The sequence below is a fragment of the Mustela nivalis genome (assembly GCF_964662115.1).
Source record: "Mustela nivalis genome assembly, chromosome: 8".
NCBI lineage: Eukaryota > Metazoa > Chordata > Mammalia > Carnivora > Mustelidae > Mustela > Mustela nivalis.
The window spans coordinates 117,593,780-117,616,664 of NC_139027.1; the positions used below are offsets into that span (position 1 = coordinate 117,593,780).

The 22,885-nt window shown below is 49.4% G+C and overlaps 1 protein-coding gene across 1 annotated transcript in view; it reads left to right on the top strand.

Moving 5' to 3' along the window:
• The first annotated feature begins 9,623 nt into the window (after window positions 1-9,623).
• The window catches only part of RSPO4 (R-spondin 4), a 29,831-nt gene continuing 16,569 nt past the window's right edge, over window positions 9,624-22,885 (top strand). The window contains exon 1 of the mRNA XM_082743759.1: window positions 9,624-9,778. Within this exon, the coding sequence (XP_082599885.1) occupies window positions 9,700-9,778 (79 nt within the window). The 5' untranslated portion in view covers window positions 9,624-9,699. The remainder of the gene's footprint in view (window positions 9,779-22,885) is intronic.

Below are 22,885 nucleotides of genomic sequence, written 5' to 3' on the forward strand. Positions count from 1 at the left end.
TCTTCCCCAGGGCCACAAGCTCCAAGAAGGCCAGATCTGGATCTAGTGTACCGTTGTTGAGTCCTGGGCATGTGGGCCAGCCCTTAGGAAGTATGTGTTCAATGAGTGACTGGGTTAATTCCTGCAAGCGGCTCAGGACCCAGCTCAGACATTGGCTCCTGCCGGCACCTGTCCAGCAGCTCGTCTGATCTCCCACAACCTCTCCTACGTGCCTGGATTTGAGAAGTGCCCCTACTTGGTTGTGATTTCTCCTCTTTCTCTGTCTCCCCACCAGTCTATGAGGGCCTCGTGTCTTTAACTCTCACTGCTCCGTGGCGCACACTTGGTGCTTGGTTACAATGAATCCATCAATTCATCAATTATCAGCCACTAATGGTCAAAATCAAGATGGAGAATATGGGGCAAGAAAACCTAGAGGTCCAGTGACCCTCACTGCTCTTCAGGTGAAGTAATTTTTCTAACACTGCCCCGAATGGGGTAGGAATGCATGAAATATTTTTTGAACAGATGCTAATAGCTCCCACTGATGAGGCATTTACTCTGTGTCAAGCAGAGTTCTAAGTGCTTTGCCTGGGGTAACCCATTTAATCCTCACCTAACTTGATTACCACTCCCATTTCACAGATAAGGAAACAGGCTCAGAGGAGTTCAGCAACTTGCCCAAGGTCACACGGGTCGTGTGAGACCTGAACCCGGCAGCCTGACTCCAAGCCCACGTGCCACCAGCCTCTGCTGCTTCTCGGCTGACACACAAAGCATACACATCATCACAAGGGCTGCAACTGCTATTAGGTACACCTGCTCAGTGTCAGACTTGGGCTGGATGCTCAGGGACCGCCTGCTCTTTTGATCTCCAGAGTCCTCCTTGGGCGAATGGTACTGCCTCCATTTCAAAGGCAAGAAAAGCAAGGGTCAGAGTTAATGGCATGTAGCAAGTAAGTGGCTCCGGATCTTGGCTCCTTCCAGAGTGGGGGCATCTGGAGGCCTGGACATGGGCATTTCTCCTCCACCTTCCTGCACTCCGTTCTCTTATCTCTGTGCCCCAGGGCCACATCTGTGTCCACGCAGAGCCAAAGCTGGCCCCATACCCCTGTCCCCAGCCCACCAGAGACCTGCCCGACCTTTGTTACAAAAACCTTCTCTTTGTCCTTCCCTTGTCTCCTGCAGCTAATGACTGAGAGATCAACTTGATTGTGGACATATTTTGGAAATATTTTCACTGTTTAAAAAAATTTTCCTTTGTTTGAAAGAGAGCTACAGCTCCAACCGCAGGGAGAGGAAAAACCTTACCCCCAGAGGACCAGGGCTGCACATGTAAAGCCAGAAACGACTACATTAAACAATCAAAACTGAAAACCACCCAAACAATGAAGCTCCTCAGAGTTCTGGCGTCAGGAGGACATGGGTCTTTGAGGCTGCCCCCCAGATAGGGCTGGGGGCTTTGCAAACATATGAGATGGGGGTCTGGCTTCTGTGAACAGATTATAAATCCTGCTGTGGTGCCTGGACCTTCTCCTGATGGTGATGAGAAAAGTTCTTCTCTCTCTCATTTCCTGAGTGATGGACTGGAGTCTGGGGAAGATGAGCAATTGGGTTCAGATGACAGATGCATATTGGGGCTATAGGTGGAGTTCTAGGTTAGAGACCCCACGGAGCTAGGGCTCAGTACAGAACCAGTATCATGAGTCAGTATGGAACCAGGAGTATGACTCAGTCTATAACAAGGATCAGAGCTCACAGGGCACCTGTTGGGGGGGGGGGGGGCTTAGTTGGTTAAGAGACTGCCTTCAGCTCAGGTCATAATCCTGGAGTCCTGGGATCAAGTCCTGTGTCAGGCTCCCTGCTCAGTGGGGAGTCCGTTTCTCCCTCTGACCCTCCCCCTTCTCATGCGCTTTCTCTCATTCTCTCTTTCTCAAATAAATAACTAAAATCTTAAAAAAAAAAAAAAAAAAAAAAAAAGATTAGAGCTCAGTCTGCCACAGGGTCAGGCTCAGTCTAAGTTCAAGACCAAGGCTCAGTCTGAAGCTAGAGTCAAGGCCTAGCAGGAAACAACATTCAGGGTCTAACTGAAACCAAGATGTGGCTAGTCTGGGGCTCAGACCAAAGCACAAATGGGATCAGAGCCCTACTTAGGCCCAGGATTGTATTTGGTCTAGGATCAAGGTCAAGTTTCAGTGTGTGATGAATGACCAGGACTCAGTCTACTATGAGTCAGGTTTCTATGTATAACCAGAATCAGGATGCATCTTGGGTTTTCAAACCCCCCAAAAAAGAAATGCCTGACACCACAGGTGAGTCTGTTCACCTTCTAGGCCTCAGTTTCCTCTTCTGTGAGCTGGGAATAATTATAACCCCCATCCTGAATACTTCCATAGTTAAATGTCAAGCCAAACGAAATAGCGGATGTCAGCAATCCTTGCAAACTGCAGGGTGTCGGACAGATGTTTATATAAACACCCCAGGAGAAACCCCAAAGAAGGATGGTGGAAAAGTCCAAATGTCACTAAACCTCCTACTCCACCTTCTATCCTAGTTTCTCTTCCGCCCTGTAAAACTAATAATAGCTAAGAGTTACACAGCCCGGCCTTGTGTTGGGCATTCTTCTCTAAGCTTTATGTATATTTAATTTAATCTTCAAACAAGCCTATGAAGTAGGTACTGACTCTATCCCTATTTTCAGATGGGGAAACTGAGGCAGGGATAGGCTAAGTACTTTGCTTAAAGTCACACTTAGTATGTAGAAAATCTCTGATTTGAACCTTAGGTTCTTTGGCTCCCAAGTTCACACTGAGTGTAGGCACTGGGGATGGGGGACGAATCTGGGGGATTCTTCCTGGAGCAGATAGGGGTGAGAGGTGCAAGTCAGCAGCAGGCCGGGCAATGACCTGTGGCCTCCAGCAGCTGCCTTTCCCCAGGAGGCCATCTCTTAGCAGACCCCACTCCCACCGGGGGACATAAAAGGCTGGGGGAGGAGTTGGCGGGTGGCATTAAGGCATCTCTTTAAACTTGTTTGTTTATGGAAAGAAATTTCAGGCCAGCTGCTGAAAACCTGTATTTTATGGGTAATTTTTCAATTTATTTCACACTGGTATTAAAAACAACAACCCAACCCACCACGGAGGCTGCGATTCTACCAGGGTTGGTGAAGGAGGGGCAGCTGGCCTAAAGCAGCTCCTTTGTTTGCCTGAACAACCCAGGGACCGGGCTGTTTGCCCTCCCTTGGGAAAAACCAGATGAGGTGAAGAATCAGGACAGGATGAGGTGAAGGTTCCGGTTTAACAGGAGAACAAGACAAAGTTCAGCAGAGGAAGGTGGAAGATTCAATGCTGTTCTTTTGTAGGAGGGGAAACTGAGACACAGAAAATGCATATTACTAGTGAGAACTTATTCTGGATTGGACGTTGTATTTACCTTTACTACCCCATGCAAGGCCATGAAAATTAAGATACTGTCTTTGTTTGGGGTTGCTGTGAACCAAACACTGAGACGAAGATTGGAGTTCAAGAGTTTATTTGGGAATTGATCCTGGGAAGTGCGGGGCTGGGAATAAATTGTGAAACAGGGTGGGAGGCCAGCCCATGAAAGGCAGAACATCAAGACAGGTACCACTGGGACATCTGGAGCTCTCTACCCTGCTGGGGAGTTCTGGAAAAGAGCATAGAACAAGCCTAGGCTATCCCACCTGTTGAAGGAGGAAGTTGGGGTCATTGTCCATCATTGGTTATCACCACTCTACCACTGAGTCCGTCCTCAAGGTTTTCTTTTTTCTTTTTTTCAATTATTGTATTGTTCCGTTTTGTACTTTCAATTTGGCTCTTTTTTAAATAACTTTTTTTCTTTGTTGAGATTTTCTATGTTTTCATTCATTTCAAAAGAATTTATAATTTCTTGCCAAAGCACTTTTTGGATGGCTGCTTTAAAGTCCTTGTCAGATGATCCCAACATCTGAATCATCCTGGTTTCAGCATTAGTGGATTGTCTTTTCTCATTCGAACTGTGGTTTGAGCTAGCATATTAGGCAACTTCAGGCCCTATTTAAGGCCCTACCCTATTTGGCTGGCAGTCTCACTTTTTAGGTGTAGTATGTAGGTTCTTATATACTTTTGGAGGCTGGAGTTACAATGACCATTTAGTTTCCAGAACCCTTGCATTTCTATTCAGGTGTGCTTTGTACTTCTGGTTCTACTGGGGTTGGTATTAGCTTGATACCAAAACCAGACAAAGATGGTACAAACATTATATACAGGTCAATGTTTTTCATGAATATAGATGTGAAAGTCCTTAACAAAATATTATCAAGTAGAATTCAGCAAAATATATAAAGAATCCTACACCATGGCCAAATGGGGTTTATTCTAGGGAGGGAAGGCTAGTTCAATATTCAAAAATCAATCGATGCACTACATCAACAGGCTAAAGAAGAAAAATCACATGATTATATCAATAACGGATGCAAAAAATTTTTTTGACAAAATTCAACACCCATTCCTGATTGAAAACTCTCAGAAAAATAGCAATAGAGAGAAAATTTCTCAACTTGTTAAGAGCATCCAAAAAAAAAAAAAAAAAAAAAAAAAACCCTACAGCCAACATCGTATTTAACGATGAAAGACTGAATGCTTTCTCACTAAGGTTGGGAACAAGGCAAGGATGTCTTCTCCCATCACACTTATTCACTACAGTGCTAGAAGTTCTAGCCAATACAATAAAGAAGGAAAAGGCAATAAAAGGATCACAAATCAGAACAAAAGAAAGAATACTGTCCCTATTTGCAGGAGTCATGTTATCTTTGTTGGAAAACCCTAGAAATGTGCAAAAATACTTCTTAAACTAGTAATTTCAGCAAGGTGTCAGGGTGCAAGATCAATACATAAAAATCAGTTGTATTTCTGTAAACTAGGGATGAACACATGGGGCAACAAAATTGAAAATACAATACAATTTACAATCCTTTTTTAAAGGGAAAGAAAAATTCTTAGGTGCAAATCAAATAAAAATTTTAGGACTTGAAAATGGCAAAACACTAATTCTTAAAAAAATTGAAGAAGATATAAATAAATGGAGAGATATACCATGTTCATGGATGGAAGACTCAATATAGTCAAGATGGCAATTCTCCCCAAATTGATATACATGTTTAATGCAATTCTGATAAAATTCCCAGCAAGATTTTTTGTAAGAATAAGCAAAATTATTATAAAATTTATATTGAAAGGCAAAAGAACTAGAATAGCTAAAACAGTTTTGAGAAAGGATAAAGTGGATGAGATCAGATTACCCAAATTCAAGATTTCAGTAATCAGGACAAGTGAGGTAATCAGTGAGATATTGGCAGACAGAACAACACATAGTCTGCAGAACAGAATAGATAACCCAGAAATAGATTCACACAAATATGCCCAATTAATTTTTGACAAAGGAGCAAAAGCAATTCCATGAAGATAAGACAGCCTCTTCAACAAATCATACTGGATCACTTGAACATCCACAGGCAAAAAAATGAACCTGGATGTAGACCTCATTATTTATGCAAAAATCAACTCAAAATGGATTGTGAACTTAAACATAAAAAGATATAACTTCTAGAAAAAAGATAGAAGAAAATCTTTGAGACTTGAGACGAGGCAAATGTTCTTAGATTTGACACCAAAAGAATAATCCATGAAAGGAAAAATTGACAAGGTGAACCTTATCAAAATTAGATACCTTTGTTCTGTAAAAGATGCTGGAAAGAAGATGAAGGGACAAATTATAGACTAGGAGAAAATACTAGCAAATCATATACTCAGCAAAGGACTTCTGTATGAAATAAAGAACTCTTAAAATGCAACAGTAAAACTAAAAAATTACAATCAGAAAGTGCAAAAGACCTGGTGATTCACAGACATGTACCCCTGGGGCCAATAGTACATTGTATGTTTATAAAAAAAATTTAAACATATTTTTTGAAAAGTGCAAAAGACATGCACAGACATTTTGCTAAAGACGATATACAGAAACTTGTAGACAAACATCCATAGTAGCCTTATACTTAATAACCAAAAACTGGAAGTTATCTAAATGTCTTTCAAAGAATGAATGACTAAAGAAACTCCAGTACATTCATACAATGGAATATTACTCAGCATTAAAATGCAACTATTTTTCTTCTAAAGATTTTATTTATTTATTTGTTTGTTTGTTTGTTTTCCAGAGAGAGAATGAGAACACAAGCAGGGGGAAGGGCAAGCAGAGGGAGAAGCAGGCTCCGCCCTGAGCAGGGAGCCCAGAACCCAACATAGGGCTCGATCCCAGGACCCTGAGATGATGACCTGAGTTGAAGGCAGATACTTAACTGACTGAGCCACCCAGGTGCCCCTAAAATGCAACTGTTAATCATTCAAAACTTGGACGAAACTCAAGAAATTCAGATGAATAAAGAAAGCCAATCTCAAAAGGACACCTGCTACAAGATTCCATTATGTAACATTTGTGTAACAACATAATTGTAGAAATGGGGAACAGATTGGTGGTTGTTAGGGGTTGAGGTATAAAGGAGAGAGTGGATGGAGTCAAAAGGGGTAACAAGGGAGTTTTTTGCCAGTGCAGTTGAGTATCTTGATGTGGTGGCGGTTACACAAAGCTGTACATGAAATAGAATTCCATCTCAGGAAACTCTGCAATTCCTGGCAAACTGGGACAACTGGTCACTCTAGCAGGAGCCATCCTTCAGCCCTTGCAGACCCAAGAAAAACGTTGGTCTTCACCTGGAAGAAAATCCAGGTCCTCTGGCTGTTTAGGAAAAAGAACGTGTAGTGGTCAGATCCAACACAGGCAAGAACTACTGCCTCTTTAAGGCAAGAATGAGAGTGGTCCAGTGTGATAGAATGGCCCAATGTTCACCAAACTCTTTTGGTTTTCTTCCTGAGCACGTGGCTAGACTGCATTTCCCAACCACCCTTGCAGGTAGGTGTGGCTACGTGACTGAATTCTAGCCCGTGGGAGGTGGGAGGACATCGGTATCCCCCATAGAGGATCCTCCATGCCTTGCCCCACCCACAGCAAGCTTGAAGCCCTGTACTGAGAGCAGAGCACAAGCTGGAAGGAACCTGAGACCAGGCTGTCCACGCAGGGGAAGGATTTGCTGATCCAGAACACCCAATAGGACTGTCATGTGCTGTAGCCATTATACCCGTCTTCATCTATTTGTGACTGTGTCCTGTGGTTTCTTAACTGATGCCCCTAGTGTGCACACCTCCTGGGATGCCACTGGCCTTGATGACCTCTCTGGATGCTTGTCTTGAGGATGACCAGATGGCAGGCTAAGATTCCCAGACAGCCTCCTATAGCTACAGAGACCCTGAAACCCTCGGTACATCTCACAGCTGAGTAGAGGTCTGAGTTCTGGCTCACAGAATCTGAGAAATAGCGGATTCTAAAAGGATTGTAAGGCTCTCAGAAAACACAAAAACTGAACAGGGGGAACTGAGCCCAAGACAGCAGGAGGTTCCTGAGGTCCTACAGTGAATCAGTGGGTGAGTGAGCCCTCATTCATCCATTCTTTTATTCATTCCACACATATTTATTAAGCACTTTCTGGGTTACGCATACAGATAATATAGAAGATTCCTGCCCTCGTAGAACTTACAAACAAGCCAACTGCAAACTCAAACAAGACTCTGTACTTGGTACTGTGGAGAATAAAGCAAAGTAAGGGAGTAAAGGAAATGTTCGGCTTTATCTGGAGCGGTCAGAGGAGGTAACCTTGAGCGGAGACAGGTCCTGAAAATATCTCCGGAAGGATTTTCCAGACGGTGGGAACAGAAAAAAGCCCTACTGAGGGCACACAGCAGAGTCTGATAGAGAGGAGGCTGGGTAGCTGGAGCACAGGACGTGGGAAGAGAAGGACTGAGAGGCTACAGCCTGCAGAGCTGGGTGTCTGTCCAATAGCCAGGGCCTTGGCACACACCACCACCCCCATCCCTGCCACCATGCACATTGCTCTTCCCCAGCCCTGCTCACCCCAGGGCTATCCTATTCTGGACTCTGGAGACTTCAGGACTGGGGGGTGGTTGAATAGGGGCTGACTTTCCAACTTCCTCCTCCAGATCTTCTAGGGTTACCTCATTTCTCCCCATACCTGAATTCCATGTAGAAACCAGGAGACTCCTCCATCCAGAGAGCTCATCCGTTCATTCATTCTACAACATCCAGTGTGGCCCAGGGCTCCTGGGACCCAAATATGACCTCATCTCTGGGCTCCCAAGAGTTGACAATGTAGAGTGAGGGTCAGAGACATCAAGAGTTACCACCTAGGGCCAAGCTGTGATAAAGAAATTCTGGGAGCCCAGAGAAAGAACTGAACGTGGCCTGAGAATCCAGGAAGGCTTCCTGGATGAGGAGCATATCTAGGGCAGGGTCCTGAATGAGTCAGCAAAGAAAGGGGATGAGATGTGTAGGCCAATATTTCATGGAGAGGCCACACAGGAAAGGCTCAGAGGGGTGGCGGGCCTGGAGTCGTGGAGGGCCTGGGACTCACTGAGGATGGAGAGAAGGGGCTAAGGGGGACAAGCCACACACACAGGAAAAGGAAAGGACAGTTGTTCAGCAAGAGACTGTCCAAGCTACGTTTCACTGTGTCCTGAGTAGTGGCCCAGAGGGCAGGCGCTGGACGCAGACAGGGAGCTGACCTGCTGGGTATGGTCTTGGGCAAGTCACTGGCCTCTCTGAGCTTCTTTCCTCCCTGTAAAGTGGGGCTGATCAGAGTAGACCTTCACTGGGTGACGTTGAAGATGATATTATGTGTAAAGCGCTTAGCACAACCCCAAGCACACAGGCATCAAAAATGATAGTTACCATTATTATTACTGGTCTTGGTTAAGGTGGGGAGTGTGACCGGAGGCAGGAGTGCACTGTCTGCTTGGTAGGTGGAGGGATCCGGCTGTGAAAGGGTTAAAACGGCCAGAGCTGCTCCCCATCCAGTAGATAAGGTTGGAGGAAACACAGTCCAGTGAATTTATGAGGTGCGGGTCACTTGGCATCAAAGATTAGGGGCTCCCCGCAGGCCGCGCAGGAAACATGCAAGGTCCGTGGCCAGAAGGGTCCCGGGACTCTCTTGAAAGAACAAGGCAGAGCAGAGAGTGAGCACACCAGACGGTCAGGCCTCAGGGTACGGGACTGAGAGACACAGAGAAAACAAGAGGAAGTTCAGAAGTGGCCCCCGAAGGGCCAGGCGCAGGAGCCAGGAGCAACAGAAGAGGGAGAAAATCGGAGGCAGGTGGGGAGTAGGGTGTCCGGGGTGCCGAGAGCGCCGGGATGGGGGTCACTTGGCGGTCGCGCGTTTGTACCTGCGTCTGGCCGGCCGGCGGCGGGTCTGTGAGTGCGGCAGTGCAGGGGGTGGAACGACACCAGACCGCGGACTGCCGGACCGACCGACCTCCCGACCCCCGCCGGGCGACCCCCGCCGGGCGACCCCCGCCCCCCGCCGCGCGCGCCGTCTGAGCGGGTTAACGCACCGCCCCACGCGCCGGCTCCTCCCAGCCAGGGCAGTGTCCCGGCTCCGCAGACGCCCTCACTCGACCTGGCGGCCGGCCCCTGGGCGGACGGCGCGTGCCTGGCGGCGGTATCGAGCCCTCGCCCCGCGGATGTGTCCGCGCGCCGGGAGCAGCCATCGGGCCTCCGGGGAAAGCCCCGCGCGCCAGCCCCGACCAGGCTGCCCAGATGCGGGCGCCACTCTGCCTGTTGCTGCTCCTCGCCCACGCCGTGGACATGCTCCCAGCGAGCCGAAGGAAGAAGCAAGGTACGAGGGGCAGCGGGCTGGTGGCAGGGCGTACACGGCGGGGCAAACTGGTCGATGGCCCTTGGAACATCAGCATGGTGTCCCGGCACCATGGACCACTCACACCTCCAATGGCCCACTTTACAGACAGGTAGACTGAGGCCCAGGGCACCTGTCTAGCAAGCTGGCTTGCTCTCCAAGGAAGGAAGGGCTGGTAGGGCTCTCTCACTGACCCACTCCCTATAGTACCAGCATTGCTGAGAAGGAGAGTGGCTCTGTGCAAAGACAGGAGGCCCCAAGTGCCAGGTCAGAGGACACTGGGACTAAGGGACAGAATTAGTGGCTTAGAAGCCATGCCAAGAATCCATGCTGAACGGAGAGAAAACATATATAGTGTTGGGCTGGGAGTCCAGATGGCCCGTTCTCAGGCCCATCATTGACCCTGACTCACCTTGTCACCTTCCGGGCGCGGGGGGCAGTATTCCTTCATGGGCCCCCTCTGGCCCTCTGGCCCCCTCTGATATGAGCTTTGGGAATTCAGGGAGACCTGAGACCAGAATTCTGAGATGTTCTGAGATGACCTAGCGGAAGCCCCAGAGTCCCCCCAGTTTTTCCATCTTGACTTCCTGGGAACATTCAGAAGGTAAATCAAGGTCAAACTAGAAATGTACCTGGGGCCCATAGGGTCCTATGTCCCAGTCGCTCACTGTGAGAGTCAAAATGTCCTCAAGAGGTGCGTTTGAGGTCATTGCTGCAGAGTGGGGGTCGGCAGAGCCCGCTTGGCTGAGGAGGATGAGCAGGGGAGCAAGTCTCCTGAGCTGGTACCAGTCTGAGAGGCAACCTTGGAATCCCAGCCACTGTGCCAAGGTTTTCTCTCATTAAGGGAATCCCTACCACTTCCTATGTCAGCTGGATGCCAAGGCTTTACAGGTTAGGGAACTTTGCTAAGCTGTCCTGCGAGGTCCGAACAAGGCTACATGGGAATAAGAAAGAGAGTCTGCCTTTTAGAAGCTTCTAGTTCGTTTGAGTGAAAAGCCCTGCATGGACACAGTTACTCCTGGAGTGGAGCAGGAAGCAGAGAGGGACTTTGGGAAAATGGGGAAGTGGGATTGGGTGGGGGTGACCGACCCAAAGAGCTCCCATCCCTGGTGTGACTGGATGGAGGGACCCAGGGGTCTGAGCAGTGGGTGGGCTTCAGGGGAACTAGGGCAGGTTTGGGACTTTGTGGGAATGTTCCTCCATGAATGGCCCTTGGACGGTGTCTTCCCCAATGACCAGCTGAGTGACCTTGGGGAAGTCACTTTGCCTCTCTGAACCTGGGTTTACCCATCCGACAGTCTTTTAGAATATCTCTGAGATTTTTCTCAGTTTTCAAACAGACCGAAGAAATAAAAATAAAAACTTTCTCCTCATTGACTCCCCTTGAACAAAAGGAATGATAATCTGGAACATTGGACTCACAGGCAGCTGTGGGCAAGACTGAATGTGTATGTTTGTTAAGTGAGTAGCCAAGTACACGGGCTCCTAGGGGCACTTGTTGGTACCAGTCATCGTCATTTCCCATGTGTGGTGTCCCTGGCTACTCACAACAGCCTCACAGGGGTGGGGGGGAGGGCGGGCAGGGCGATGCTTATGATCTGGATGAGGATTCAGAGAGGGAAACTGATTTGTCCAAGGTTGCACAGCAGGTAAGTAGCAACGCAGGCTGGAATCCCACTGTGCCTGTCAGGATGGCTCCTGAGCTGTTGGCCTTCCCTTTCCCCCTTCCCTTTCCCCCTTCCCAGAATCTCCATTTCCGCATCTGAAGAGGAGTTGGTTGGGGAGATCTTTAAGATGCTTTACAGCTCTAAAAAGACCCCCCCCCACACACACACACAGATTAAAGAAAAAGAAAACCTCCACTCCCTCTCCCCATCCCCAGTTGCTCGGTGAAGAGGTTGGACATGACTGCTCCCGATGCTGCCCCTGTTTGGGAAAGGGGCTCTTGGCGCCCCTCCCCACAGTAATTGATGTCTTGTGTATAGGACATAAACATGCCCCCTCCAGCATCTCCTGAGAGAGGCTTGTAGCTCCACTCATCAGTCAGGTGCAATGGAGAGAGCCTTGGATTTCACTCCCACCCCGGGACCCCTTTGCACCCAGACGGTGGACTCCCATGCTCCTGCCAACACCCTCAGTTTCCCCATTGGCTCTGGGTGGGTGGATGGAGGGATAGGAAAACCCCTCCTAGAGCATATTCGGCAACTGGTCTTAGGAGTCCTGGCCAAATAGGTTTGAGAAATGCTGGGTTTAGCAGATTTCTCCACCGCAGGACTTATCAGAGCATTCATGGTAAAGCAGTGGGGCTAGACAGCAGGACATTTCCCAAAGTAATTATGCAGGAGAGGGCCATTTTTCATGAGATAGCTGTTTGGAAAACTCCACACAACATCCCTGAGGGTCTTAGCGGCTTTGACATTTTGCTGTCACTGTAGAAGGAGACTGTGTCCTGAAGACACCTAGGCCCTGGCCATGGTGTCATCCATCATCCATCCTTTTACCTGTTCATTCAACAAAAGCTGGAAAGCTTGCAGACACCAAGGTCTAAAGACCCAGGACCTGCCCTTAAGCAGCTGCCACGGTGGAGGAATAACCCTTCCCTGACTTCCCCAACCCCCACTCCATCCCCGAGTCCTGGGCCTCAGTCTTCGGCCTGCTCTGCAAGGCCCAGCAGCTGTCCAGCCCAAGCTGCCACCCGTGGGGCCTGGCACCCGCAGACCCGTGCTTCCTCAAGCCTGGCGTCACTGTTTTCCGATGAAACCCAATTTTTCTGTTTCTTTCCTTCTTTTTTTCTTTAATTTTTCTGTTTCTAAGACAAGAAAGAATGAAAGAAAACGCTTGAGAAAGGTTCTTGGATCTCAAGTGTCTCTTACAAAACAACATGTTGATTAATTAAGTGTAAATGAATCAGAACCAGATGGAAACATTTCTCTTGAGACATGCTGGGGTGTCCGGGCAATGGGACAGTCAGGGAGCGTGAGGGAGCTCCAGTCTGCACCCCCCAAACCCTGATACAGAGTTTCATTTAGGCAACAAGAAAAAGGCAGGCCGTGACAGACTTCCCAGTAGGTGCTTTGTAAAGATTCTACCACTTCTCCCTCCCATTTGACAGCAGGCTAGGGTGCTCTCTGGATTGGGGAGAAAGGGGCTTTCATGTGCGTTGAGTCTCACTTCTGCCCTTGTCCCCTCAGTGAGTCTCTTTTTCTTCATCTATAAAAAGACTGTGGCAGCAGCTCCCTTGAGTGGGATGAGTATGATCATTCTTTATAAACTGCAAAGTCCCGCATGGACTTCAAGGCAGGCAGCACTGTCCCCCTGTCCCCTGTGTGTAGCAGGGATGCTAAGACCCAGCAAGCAGGTGCCTGAGGCAGTGGCAGAAATGGGGAAGGATCCTGGCTTCTTGTCTGCAGGGCTGGCCCAGGGCCGGGCCCAGAACAAGGGGCATCTCCCTCGCTAACGGCCTCCAGGTGACACCAGGTAAAGACACCCATCAGAGGCAGCTCTGGAAGGGGAACCAGCTGCTAATGGATGGAGTAAGGAGTGTTACCCATACCCAGAGGGTTCGGGAAAGGCACTGCATGTCAGTAGAAGGCTACCAGCAGAATGCAAGTCATTTTTGCCCCTTAGGGCCTGGGTTTCTTCATAAAATAGGTATGCTTGAGAAAAGGAAAGCAGTATGTTTGGCACTCAATAAACTTATCTCTGATCCCATGCCCTCTCGCTCTGCAGCCAGTTCTGGAGCCAAACTTGGGCTTGAAGGAGATGCTGCTTTCATCTCACACATCTCCCATCCTTGGGGGAAACCCACCTCCCTCTGCAGGGATGGGAACCACTCAGCCCCCACCCAGTCACCAAAGGAGAGCCTTGAGGCCACTTAGCGAGGGCTGGCCACGTGCCAGGGGTTCTGCACTGTGGGAGTCCTCGCTATCACACTGCCTAGTGGACACCCATTTCCCAGACAAGGGAACAGAGGCTCAGAAAGTCCACTGACCTGTCCAGGAACTTTGGGACCAGGGACCCAGCGTCTTGGAAGCTCCAGAGCCTGTGCATAGAAATATACATGGGTCCTGTTGATGACTTGCCAGGGGCTGCAAGGGTGATGGCATCTGAGAGGGGCCTCATCACAGGGATTTTGTCAGGAGAGGTGGGAGCAGGGACAGGGCTGGGGACTCTAGCAGGAGAAAGGGAGGGTCTGGTCAGGTGGAAAAGGGGTTGTGTGGCCAGAGGAAGAGAGGTCCAACTGCAGACAGGGTGAGAATCCAGTCACAGAGGGGCCTTGGATGCCACTGGCATGTCACCTTTATCCCAAAGAAATACTCCCTGAGCCCCTCCTCCAGGCCAGGCTCTGGTCTAGGTGTTGACAAGGACGGTAGAGATGTGCTCTGCTGTCCCCGTCTGTCAGAGGGCTCGGTGTCTCCTTGAGATGTCAATTACAGACCCGTCAGGAAGACAGACACAGACAGGACCCCACTGCCCCTCAACACAGCCTTCAGTGGCAGGTCTGGGGTGTTCCTGGTCTCAGCTGAGCCATCTGACACTAAACAAAGGGATATTGCTTGGCTAAGGTCACCTTACCTGTTCTCTTCTCCTGTGTCTTTGTGTCCGTCAATCAGTTCACTGTTTATTCACCCATTTTTCCGTCTAGTGAGAAAACAGACTCTGGTATGAATGCAGTTTTCAAACTGAGGTTTGCAACCCATCTGCAAGATCAGGGAATTAATTTAGGAAGTACAGCTGAACAGTGAACGAAGTGGAGTACAGTGCAGCCGAACAGAACATGACAGTGTAGGATAGAAAATATGGGGGTGGTGGTGGTGTCAGAAAACTTTCTTTGTAGAGGGCCAGACAGTAAATACTTCCGGCTTTACGGGCCACCAATGCCATGTCCCATACTCTTTTTTGTTGCTGTTGGAAACCCTCCTCAGTTCACAGGCCATATGAAGAGGCCAAGGGCCCGATTTGGCCCAGAGGCTAGAGATAGCTAACCTCCTTTTTAGAAAATATCAGAACGTATTGCAAGTATTAAGATTAAATATTACTTTGAGACGTGTGTTTCCATTTACACGTACAGGTTGAGTGTGTGTACGAGGAAGCGAGTGTGCATGCTCGTGTGTGTGCACAGAGTTGGGTGTGAGAGCATGTGAGTGTTTGTACTGATGTGTGTTTTCAGAATGTTGTGTGTGAACTGATATAATACAGGAATTTTTACCGCCGTCAAGGAAGTGTGGAGGCTGTCGGATCAGCTGAGCCCAGTACAGTCTTTGTAAATCTCTCAGAGACAGGTTCCAGGAGGTCCCTGTATCACAGATGGGGACACTAAGGCCCCATGGGTCCCAGAACAGATGGCCTGTGAACCCAGGGAGCCCCGCTGCAGAGTTCCACCTGCGACACCAGATTGCCTCAATGAGCAGCAATGGTCCCTGACACATTGTACAAGCTGTATGCTTATTTTTGGTGGACGTGAATTGGTGGCCTTGTCCTTCTCAAGGCATGTGGCTTGTAGCCCCAGAAGACAGAGCAATGATTGTGTCTGTGTCTGTCATCAGACACTCCTGAGCAGCTGGTGAGCCCCAGACATCGTGGGAGCCTTTCTCACTGATCCTGCTGGGCCAGCATGGTTGCTCCCTATGCCTTTCCAGAAAAGGAAGGCTGCTTCAGAGAAGGGACGTGATTTGTCCCACGTCACATTGGAAACAGATGTGTGGCCTGGACCTTCCAGGTTCCAGACCCACAGGAGTAAATCCTGCCTACTACAGACTTCTCTGGAAAACCCACGCAACACCATGAACAGCACTTTACACTTTGCGGAAGGGTTCCACTTTCCTTTTTTTATAGAATAATGGAATGCTAGGGCTGAAAAGGCCAGTTGAGACCTTTGAAACCAAGACTTGTGTGAATGGAGGTTCAAGCAGGGAAACACCTCACCCCACCCCCACCCCCCAGGATCTGGTGCCTATCACCACAAGAGGCCAGCCTGGGCTTGAGAGCCTCCAACGGGCCCCTGGAGTGACCTGTGTGCCTCACAGGCTCCGTGGCTTGGCTGTGTGGTTCCATGAGCAGGAGCCGGCTGAGGCTCCGGGCCAGACTGGAGCCATCACAGTCTTAAGTCTCATCCTTCCCTTAGAACGGCAGGCTGTGGACCCTGGCCGGACACAGGAGGCCCTGGGCATGGTGGATACCCAGGACCAGGCCCTTCATGTGCATTTCCACACACGTACATGTTCCTAAAACCATACTTTTTTTTTCTTTAAAAATACTGAACTTTCGCTGGCATCCAAGGTTTTTAAAAGTCTGTTTTTGATTTGGTTTTACTGTCGAACGTTTACTCTGTGCCAGATGTTGTTACCTGTTATTTTATTTTATTTAACAACATCAGGCACTGTTCTAAATACTTTATATGTATGAACTGGTTAAATTTTCTTAATAAACCTATGAGACAGGTCCTATTATTATCCCCATTCCACAGATGAGAAGACTGAGGCACAGAGAGGTTAATTAACTTGCCCAAGGTCACACAGCCCAGGTTCAAATCCTGCCTGGTCTCAGAGCCCGAGCTCTACTGAGCTCAGTTATCTCCCCAGCCTTACTTAATCCTCATAGGTTGCTGTGAGGACTATGATCCATATTTTAGAGTGGAGGAAACTGATTTAAGAGAAGGGGGTGTTAGTTGAAGAGTATGAAAATTGCCATTTTTATAGGTCAAAAACAGCCCAAATATTAGCAATTTCATATACTTCAGTCCACTAGCTTGGCAAAGTAAGTTTGGCAAAACCAGGATTTAAACCCAGACAATTAATTCCAAAGGAGGGTGCATAACTACCCCGCCAGGCCTTCTCCCAGTTTAGCCACAGAATAGCCCAGGAGGTGGTGTGACCCTATTTATTCTACAGTGGAGGCCTTCCAAGCTCCGAGAGGGCAATTGACTTGCCAAGGGCACAGAGCCAGGATGGGGAGAGGCTGAGATGTGCCTCTCGTCTCCATGGGCTGGAGCCTCCTTTCTTGGCCTGTGCAGCCAGTGGTGCCATTCAGACAAATGCCTTTCAGCCCCAACCCGGGGATCCCTCCAGGTCCCACAGGGAATGATCTGGTTCCCATCACGGATGGGTGAGGCCCTCCTTTTGGGCATGACTGTGGCAGACTGGGCCACCACCACCTGCCCTGGATGATTTCTTGGAATCACACCACATGATTCACAGGACCCCCTTCTCTGTGGTCCCCACTGGGGGCCCCAGTCTGCCATTATGGTGGGGGTTCTGTTTCACCAGCTCAAAAGAAAGGCATTCCCATGCCTGGGGGACCCAGACCACATGGGGAAAACCACTCACTTTTGCCAGAAGCCTCCACTTTCCCTGAAGCCCAACAGCGGTGCCCACATCCGCAGGGGTGGAGACTCGCAGGGAAGGAATGTCACGGCTGCCCTTCCGGAGCCTGCCCTGGTGTTGGCACAGGGGCACAGCTGTCTCTAGCAAGCCCCACATGAGCAGGGGGTGGCCAGCAGGCTGTCACGAAGGCCATGGGCTCTGCCATTCACTAGCTGAGTGACCTTGGGCATATCATCTCTCCCTTCTGTGCCTCCGCTGGCTGACTTGCAAAAGACATTTCTAGCAAATAGGGGGAGCTCTCAAGAGTTCCAGCACCAGGCGGGGAGGGTGGGATTTGGGCTGTGACACGCCTGGGCTGAGCTCCCATCTCCGCTCCTGCCGTGCTTGGGTGAAAATATTCCATTACCGAATCTCAGTGTCATCTGTCAGAACCTTGGGAACGATCAGAGCATCTATATCATATAGTTGTCTTGAGGATCAAGATTATGCATGTACCCCACCTGAGAGATAGTAGGTGTTCAATAAATGGTGGTAACCCTCATGCGCCATGGGAGGTTGGCTCTTGCTAGCATCCAGAACATTCCAGCCTGACGTCAGACCTGTCCCTGCCTGTGTTTGGAAGTCCTCAGGAGCCCAGATTCAGAGGGTAGAGTGGTCCTAAATGCTGTGTGACTGTGACACAGGATTACCCTCTCTGAGCCTCTGTTCCCTCCTCTATGAAACCGGCCCTCAGAGGACAGCAGTGAGGATGGAAGGTTGTGTGTGGTACGTGTTCGTGGTGCTGGTGTGTTTTAAATGTATAAATGATGTGATGGCTGTTTGTGGATGAGGCCATCGTGGGGCCTGACGTCCTATCCTCTGCCCACAGCAGGCTGGAAAAACCCAGTCAGATGCTGACTTTTGAACATGCTTTTCCTTCCTCCTCCACCCTGCCCCTCTTCTGGCAGGCATTTGAGTCAATCAGACTCCTTAATTCATAGCATATTATCAGTACGGGGTCGTGTAAGAGCCTGCTCCTGTTTTGTATTTTATTTTCCTTTCTTTCTTTTTTAAATTGTTATGAATTGCCAAGTTCTTATTTTCTTCTTAAATCTGTTTCACTTACTTAAAATTCTTTCTTTTTTACTTTATGTAAACCCTTCCGTTTTGTTTTTTAGGTTTTCATTATTAGTAGTTGTAATGTCTAATTGTAATTAAAAATAATTTTAATGCATTTAAATTTATGTTATAGATGTAGTTTTAGTTTTACTCTTCTGTTTTTCTAAAATTTTTACTGTTTTAACTTTAAAATGTTATTTCTTTTATATTTTTGTCAATTTTAATTACTTTTACCTGATTTTCATTCCCCTTATTTTCATTTTTTAAAATGTTTAATATATTTTATTTTTATTTTGTCCACTTTTTTATTGTGTTTCCTGAATTTTTCTTGTCAATTTATAGGACATCCTTGTGTTACCACCTACATATTGACCCCCTGTTGGTTTTGACCTAGAAAATATTTTTCTTCAGTCTGACACCCATCTGGTAATTTTGGATGTCCTTTAGAGAATAGAAATCTCTACTTACTGTTCACATGATCAAATCTCATATGAGCTTTTTGGGGGTGGGGGTTTTCTTCTGCCTTACAGTCTAGGCTTTTTGATCTTAGAAAATGTCCTTATAAGGGGCCCTGGAAGGGCTCAGTCAGTGGAGTGTGCAACTCTTGATCCCAGGGTTGTGAGTTCGAGCCCTACACTAGGCATAGAGATGACTTAAAAATAAAATCTTTAAAAAGAAAGAAAGAAAGTGTCCATATAAGAGGTCTCGGTAGAAAGGTGTGAGCCCCTGGTTCTCCGTCCTTCCAGTGGACCACCCTTCCTGTGAGCCGTGCCTCCTTGGCAATGCTGACAGTCCTGGTACAGCAGCCCAAGGCCCCTCCCAGAAACATTTCTGGAAGTCTCAATGGCAGGTAGTGCTTCTCTGTTCACTCTTGTCCTTGAATGTCCTCAAGGACATATCCTCAACAGCCGGCACCTGCTGTTAGACCTTGGGGGCCCTGGACTGAGGGAGGTGGTGGGCCCCCTTCCTTCCTATGAGGAGGAAAGATGGCAGCTGGAGTCCCTGCCCCTGGAGATGGGGAAGTTGGCTGGCAGGGCATCCCAGTGGGGCTCAGAGTCCTCGCCATGGGCTGAGCAGCCCCATCCCGAGGCTGCCGCTCTCCCAGGGCTGCTTTGGCTGCAAGGTCACAGTTTGTGGATCATCTGATCTCCGGCATCCACACCCTACACCCCCACCACCACCAAAGAAGAAAGAATACAAGCACCCAGGACATTTGTGTGCAAAGCTGGCTACCCTGAAGGTCCTCCCTTCTTCCTGGAGTCAGTCTCCCCCTGTCTGTCCTCACGAACAGCTCAGAGACCCCTGTGGTTGACCTTGGGCCCTAAGGGACATATGACTTTCAAGGGCTTTTGTCTGCTTTTGGAGAGCCATGGGGCAGGAGTCCACAGGGAGTGGCCAACAGGCCATCCGGGAGGCCATCCAGGAGGTGGGATCCCCAGCAGTCCAGAGCTTGGAGTCAGGTTTGCCTCCACCCACCTCCTCGTTGTGAGCTCATGGGTCTACCACTTTATCTCACAGAGCCTCAGTTTCCTCCTCCATGAAAATGGGGCATGTGTAACCCCAGACTTGCAGAGCTGTGGTGAGTGTGAAAGATAGAACACAAGGATCCGGGTGAGAGGCTCAGCCAACATGAGCCAGGCTCTGCACACTCATAGCCCTGTTCCCTTCGAGCACCTGCCAGAACTCACAGTGACCAGCCCCTCTGGCTCCACGCTACCCATCTTGGTCCCAGACCTTTGTCCTGGTTTTAACTGGGCAAGAAGGATGGTTCCATTTTGCAGATGAGGAAACTGAGGCCCACTGACAGTGGCTGTTAAATTTTCAGGCCTGTGCAAGCCTGGGTTTCGGTTTGGCAGAGACGGTGCCTCGGGGCCAGGAGAGGGTTAGAGCCAAGATCATGAACCTCCCCATTTCCCTGTGCTCCTACACCCCCACCACATGCTGTGCCTGTTTCCTCTTCTTCCATTCAGTCCCTGCCCCTTGGCTGCATACCATTTATTGAGCACCACTATGGGCCAGGTTGGGTGCGTTACAACCTTAGAAGATGGGTACCCATTTTACAGAAGGGAAAATGGGACCCAGATGGGGGAAGTCAGTTACCCAGGTTCCCACCGCCCTCACAGAGTCCAGGTTGGAATCCCAGCTGGGGCTCCCAAGAGCTCCTTTTCACTGTGCCAGGAATTGGTTAGCTAAAACCCAGGGCAGAGCATAAGGCAAAGTCTGGCTCCCGCTTGGGGACTGCTTTTGTCATATATGCCAGGCACACGGCCAGGTACTCTGTGGGTTATCAACCCCATTTACCCTCCAGACAAACCTTGGATAGCATCATTCTATTTTGCAGGTGAGACACTGAGGCTCAGAGAGGTCAAAGGGCCTTCCTAGGTCAAGGTGGCAAATCCTCGGGTGTGTGACCTGGGCTCCCACCTCCCCCTGGCGCTGTCTCCGCTTTCCCCATTTCCCGATGCCGGGCAGCTGGTCTGGGGGCCTGGCCCAGGCAGATGGTCACTGTGACTCACCACCTATTCTCAACTTGGAGCCCAGCTTAGGAAGCCACCGTGGCGGGGCCTCAGGTTCACAGCATCTGGAGGGTAGGGCGTGGGTGGCAGAGGCAGGGAGCACAACTGGAGGGCAAGGCTGCTTCACAACCAGAGGGGACCCAGGACAGGGACCTGGTCCTGGTAGCCCGTGGAAGTCAAGAGCAACAGCAGGGCAAGGAGGCCCAACCGGAAGTGATGGCAAGGGGAAGCGGAAGCAATTTGGCATTTACGGGGAGGCTGTGGGGTAGATCCCATCCTGGGATTCTCAGATTAGGTCTCTTTAGATCTGAGACTGATTAGTGGATCTGTAAGCCCCTACATGCGCCATGCCAGGACTGGGCCACTTACCTTGTAGTAGCTAACGGGCAGAGCTTGCCTGTCCGCCCCCCACCCCGCCTGCTTTCCACAGCTTCCACGAGGCTGCCAGCCTCGTCCAGACCACCTGGATGACCGTGCCCCTTCCCCGTCAGCACCTGCGGAAGCCCAGGCAGACCTGCTTCTAGGAAGATCCAGCACCATGCAAACCGCTTCTGAGCCCACGCACCTGGGCTGGCCCGTCCGCCTGTCCGACCTCACCTGCCATGGCTCTCCCCTGACCACTGCCCTCTTCCAAAACAAGCTCTTTCCAGCCTCTGGCCCTCCGTGCTTGCTGGTCCCTATGCAGGAATACCTCTCCTAACTTTTGTTCACTCCTGGTCACTACCACAAATAATCGCTCTCTCCTTCTGGCTGCACACTTCATGAGGGGAAGACCCTCTTATTCACTGATGTGCCAGTGCCTAGAACAGTGCCTAGCAGAGAGAGGAAAGTCTCTGATAGGAGGGAACACATTTTCCAGTGAGTGGGTGATTGTTCTCCATTTTCAAGTGAGCAGACTGAGGTTAAATGTCTCAGAAGTAAGCTTGGAGCTGGCATTTGAGAGCAGGGTTGTCTGATCCCAAACCTCGGGATGTGTATCCATCAGGATGAAATGCCATTTCCATGGTCCTTGGGTCCCCTCTAAAGGATGAGTGATTCTCTTGCCACTCCAGCTGGGTTTAGGGAGGTGGGGAAGTGCTCAGCCCTGCCCCAGCCCCTGTGGGACAGTTTTGGAGGGATCTTTTTCAGAAATCCATTTACACAGGCTGCAGAGGCAGGGGGTGGGGTGGGGTGGGAAGATAGGGGATGCAAAGATCGTTGCCCCCTCCCCACACTAAGCCCTGGAGCCAGCTACCAAGCCCCAGTTTCATACTCATGAGGCGGCTCTCTTTAAAACACTGTGGCAGGGACGGGGACGACTCAGAGACTGTTTCCACCCTTTGCCACCAATTTGGGCACTGCAAGATAAGTCCTGTTTATTCATTCATTCAACAAACATTTACAGAGCACGCTTGTACCCAGAGGGGTGCCTGGCGCTGGGAGGAGGGCTAAAAAAGACAGAGAGCGTGGGAAATTTACCTTTCAACTAGAACCATGTTGTGCATCTTTCTAAAAGTTTCAGTGGGTCTGGGATTTGTCTTTTGATTTTGTCTAATAAATCAAATGAAAGCAAATGAGAAGGTTTTTTTGTTTTTTGTTTTTTGGTTTTTTTTTGCTTCTTGTTTTCACCCTCATGCTCCTGGAGGTTAGAAAAGGGCCTGGCACATTGCGGGTATTCAAGAAATACCTCCCCAACGGGTGGATAGATCATGAATATTGGACCCTTACGCACAGTGGGTTTTGACAGATGGAGAAACTGAGGCTCAGAGACAGGGAGGACCTTGCCCTAGGGTCCAAAGATCTGGGACAAGAGTCCACATCTGGGGCTCTCTCCCTTTGCTGGGATTTGAGAGGGGAAGGGAGCCTGTGAGAAGAAGCCAGATCCACAATCAGATCTGTGAAGACACTTAGTCCATGCCTGGAGGTCCCACTGGATTCCTGATTCTGTCACCCCTCAGAGCCTCCTGGTCCCCAGGGTCCTGGCTGAGAGGAGCTGGGGTTATCCCTGAACACTGACAGGGTTTGGCATGAGGACCAGCCCTGACTTTTAGACCTGGTCGCCTTCCCTGATGCTTACTGGCAGTGGAGCCCCAGGATTTCTCCGTGCTGAGCACCGATCATATACCCAACGCTTCCTTGGGCTTCATTTTATGAGGCGAGGAGGGTGTTTATGT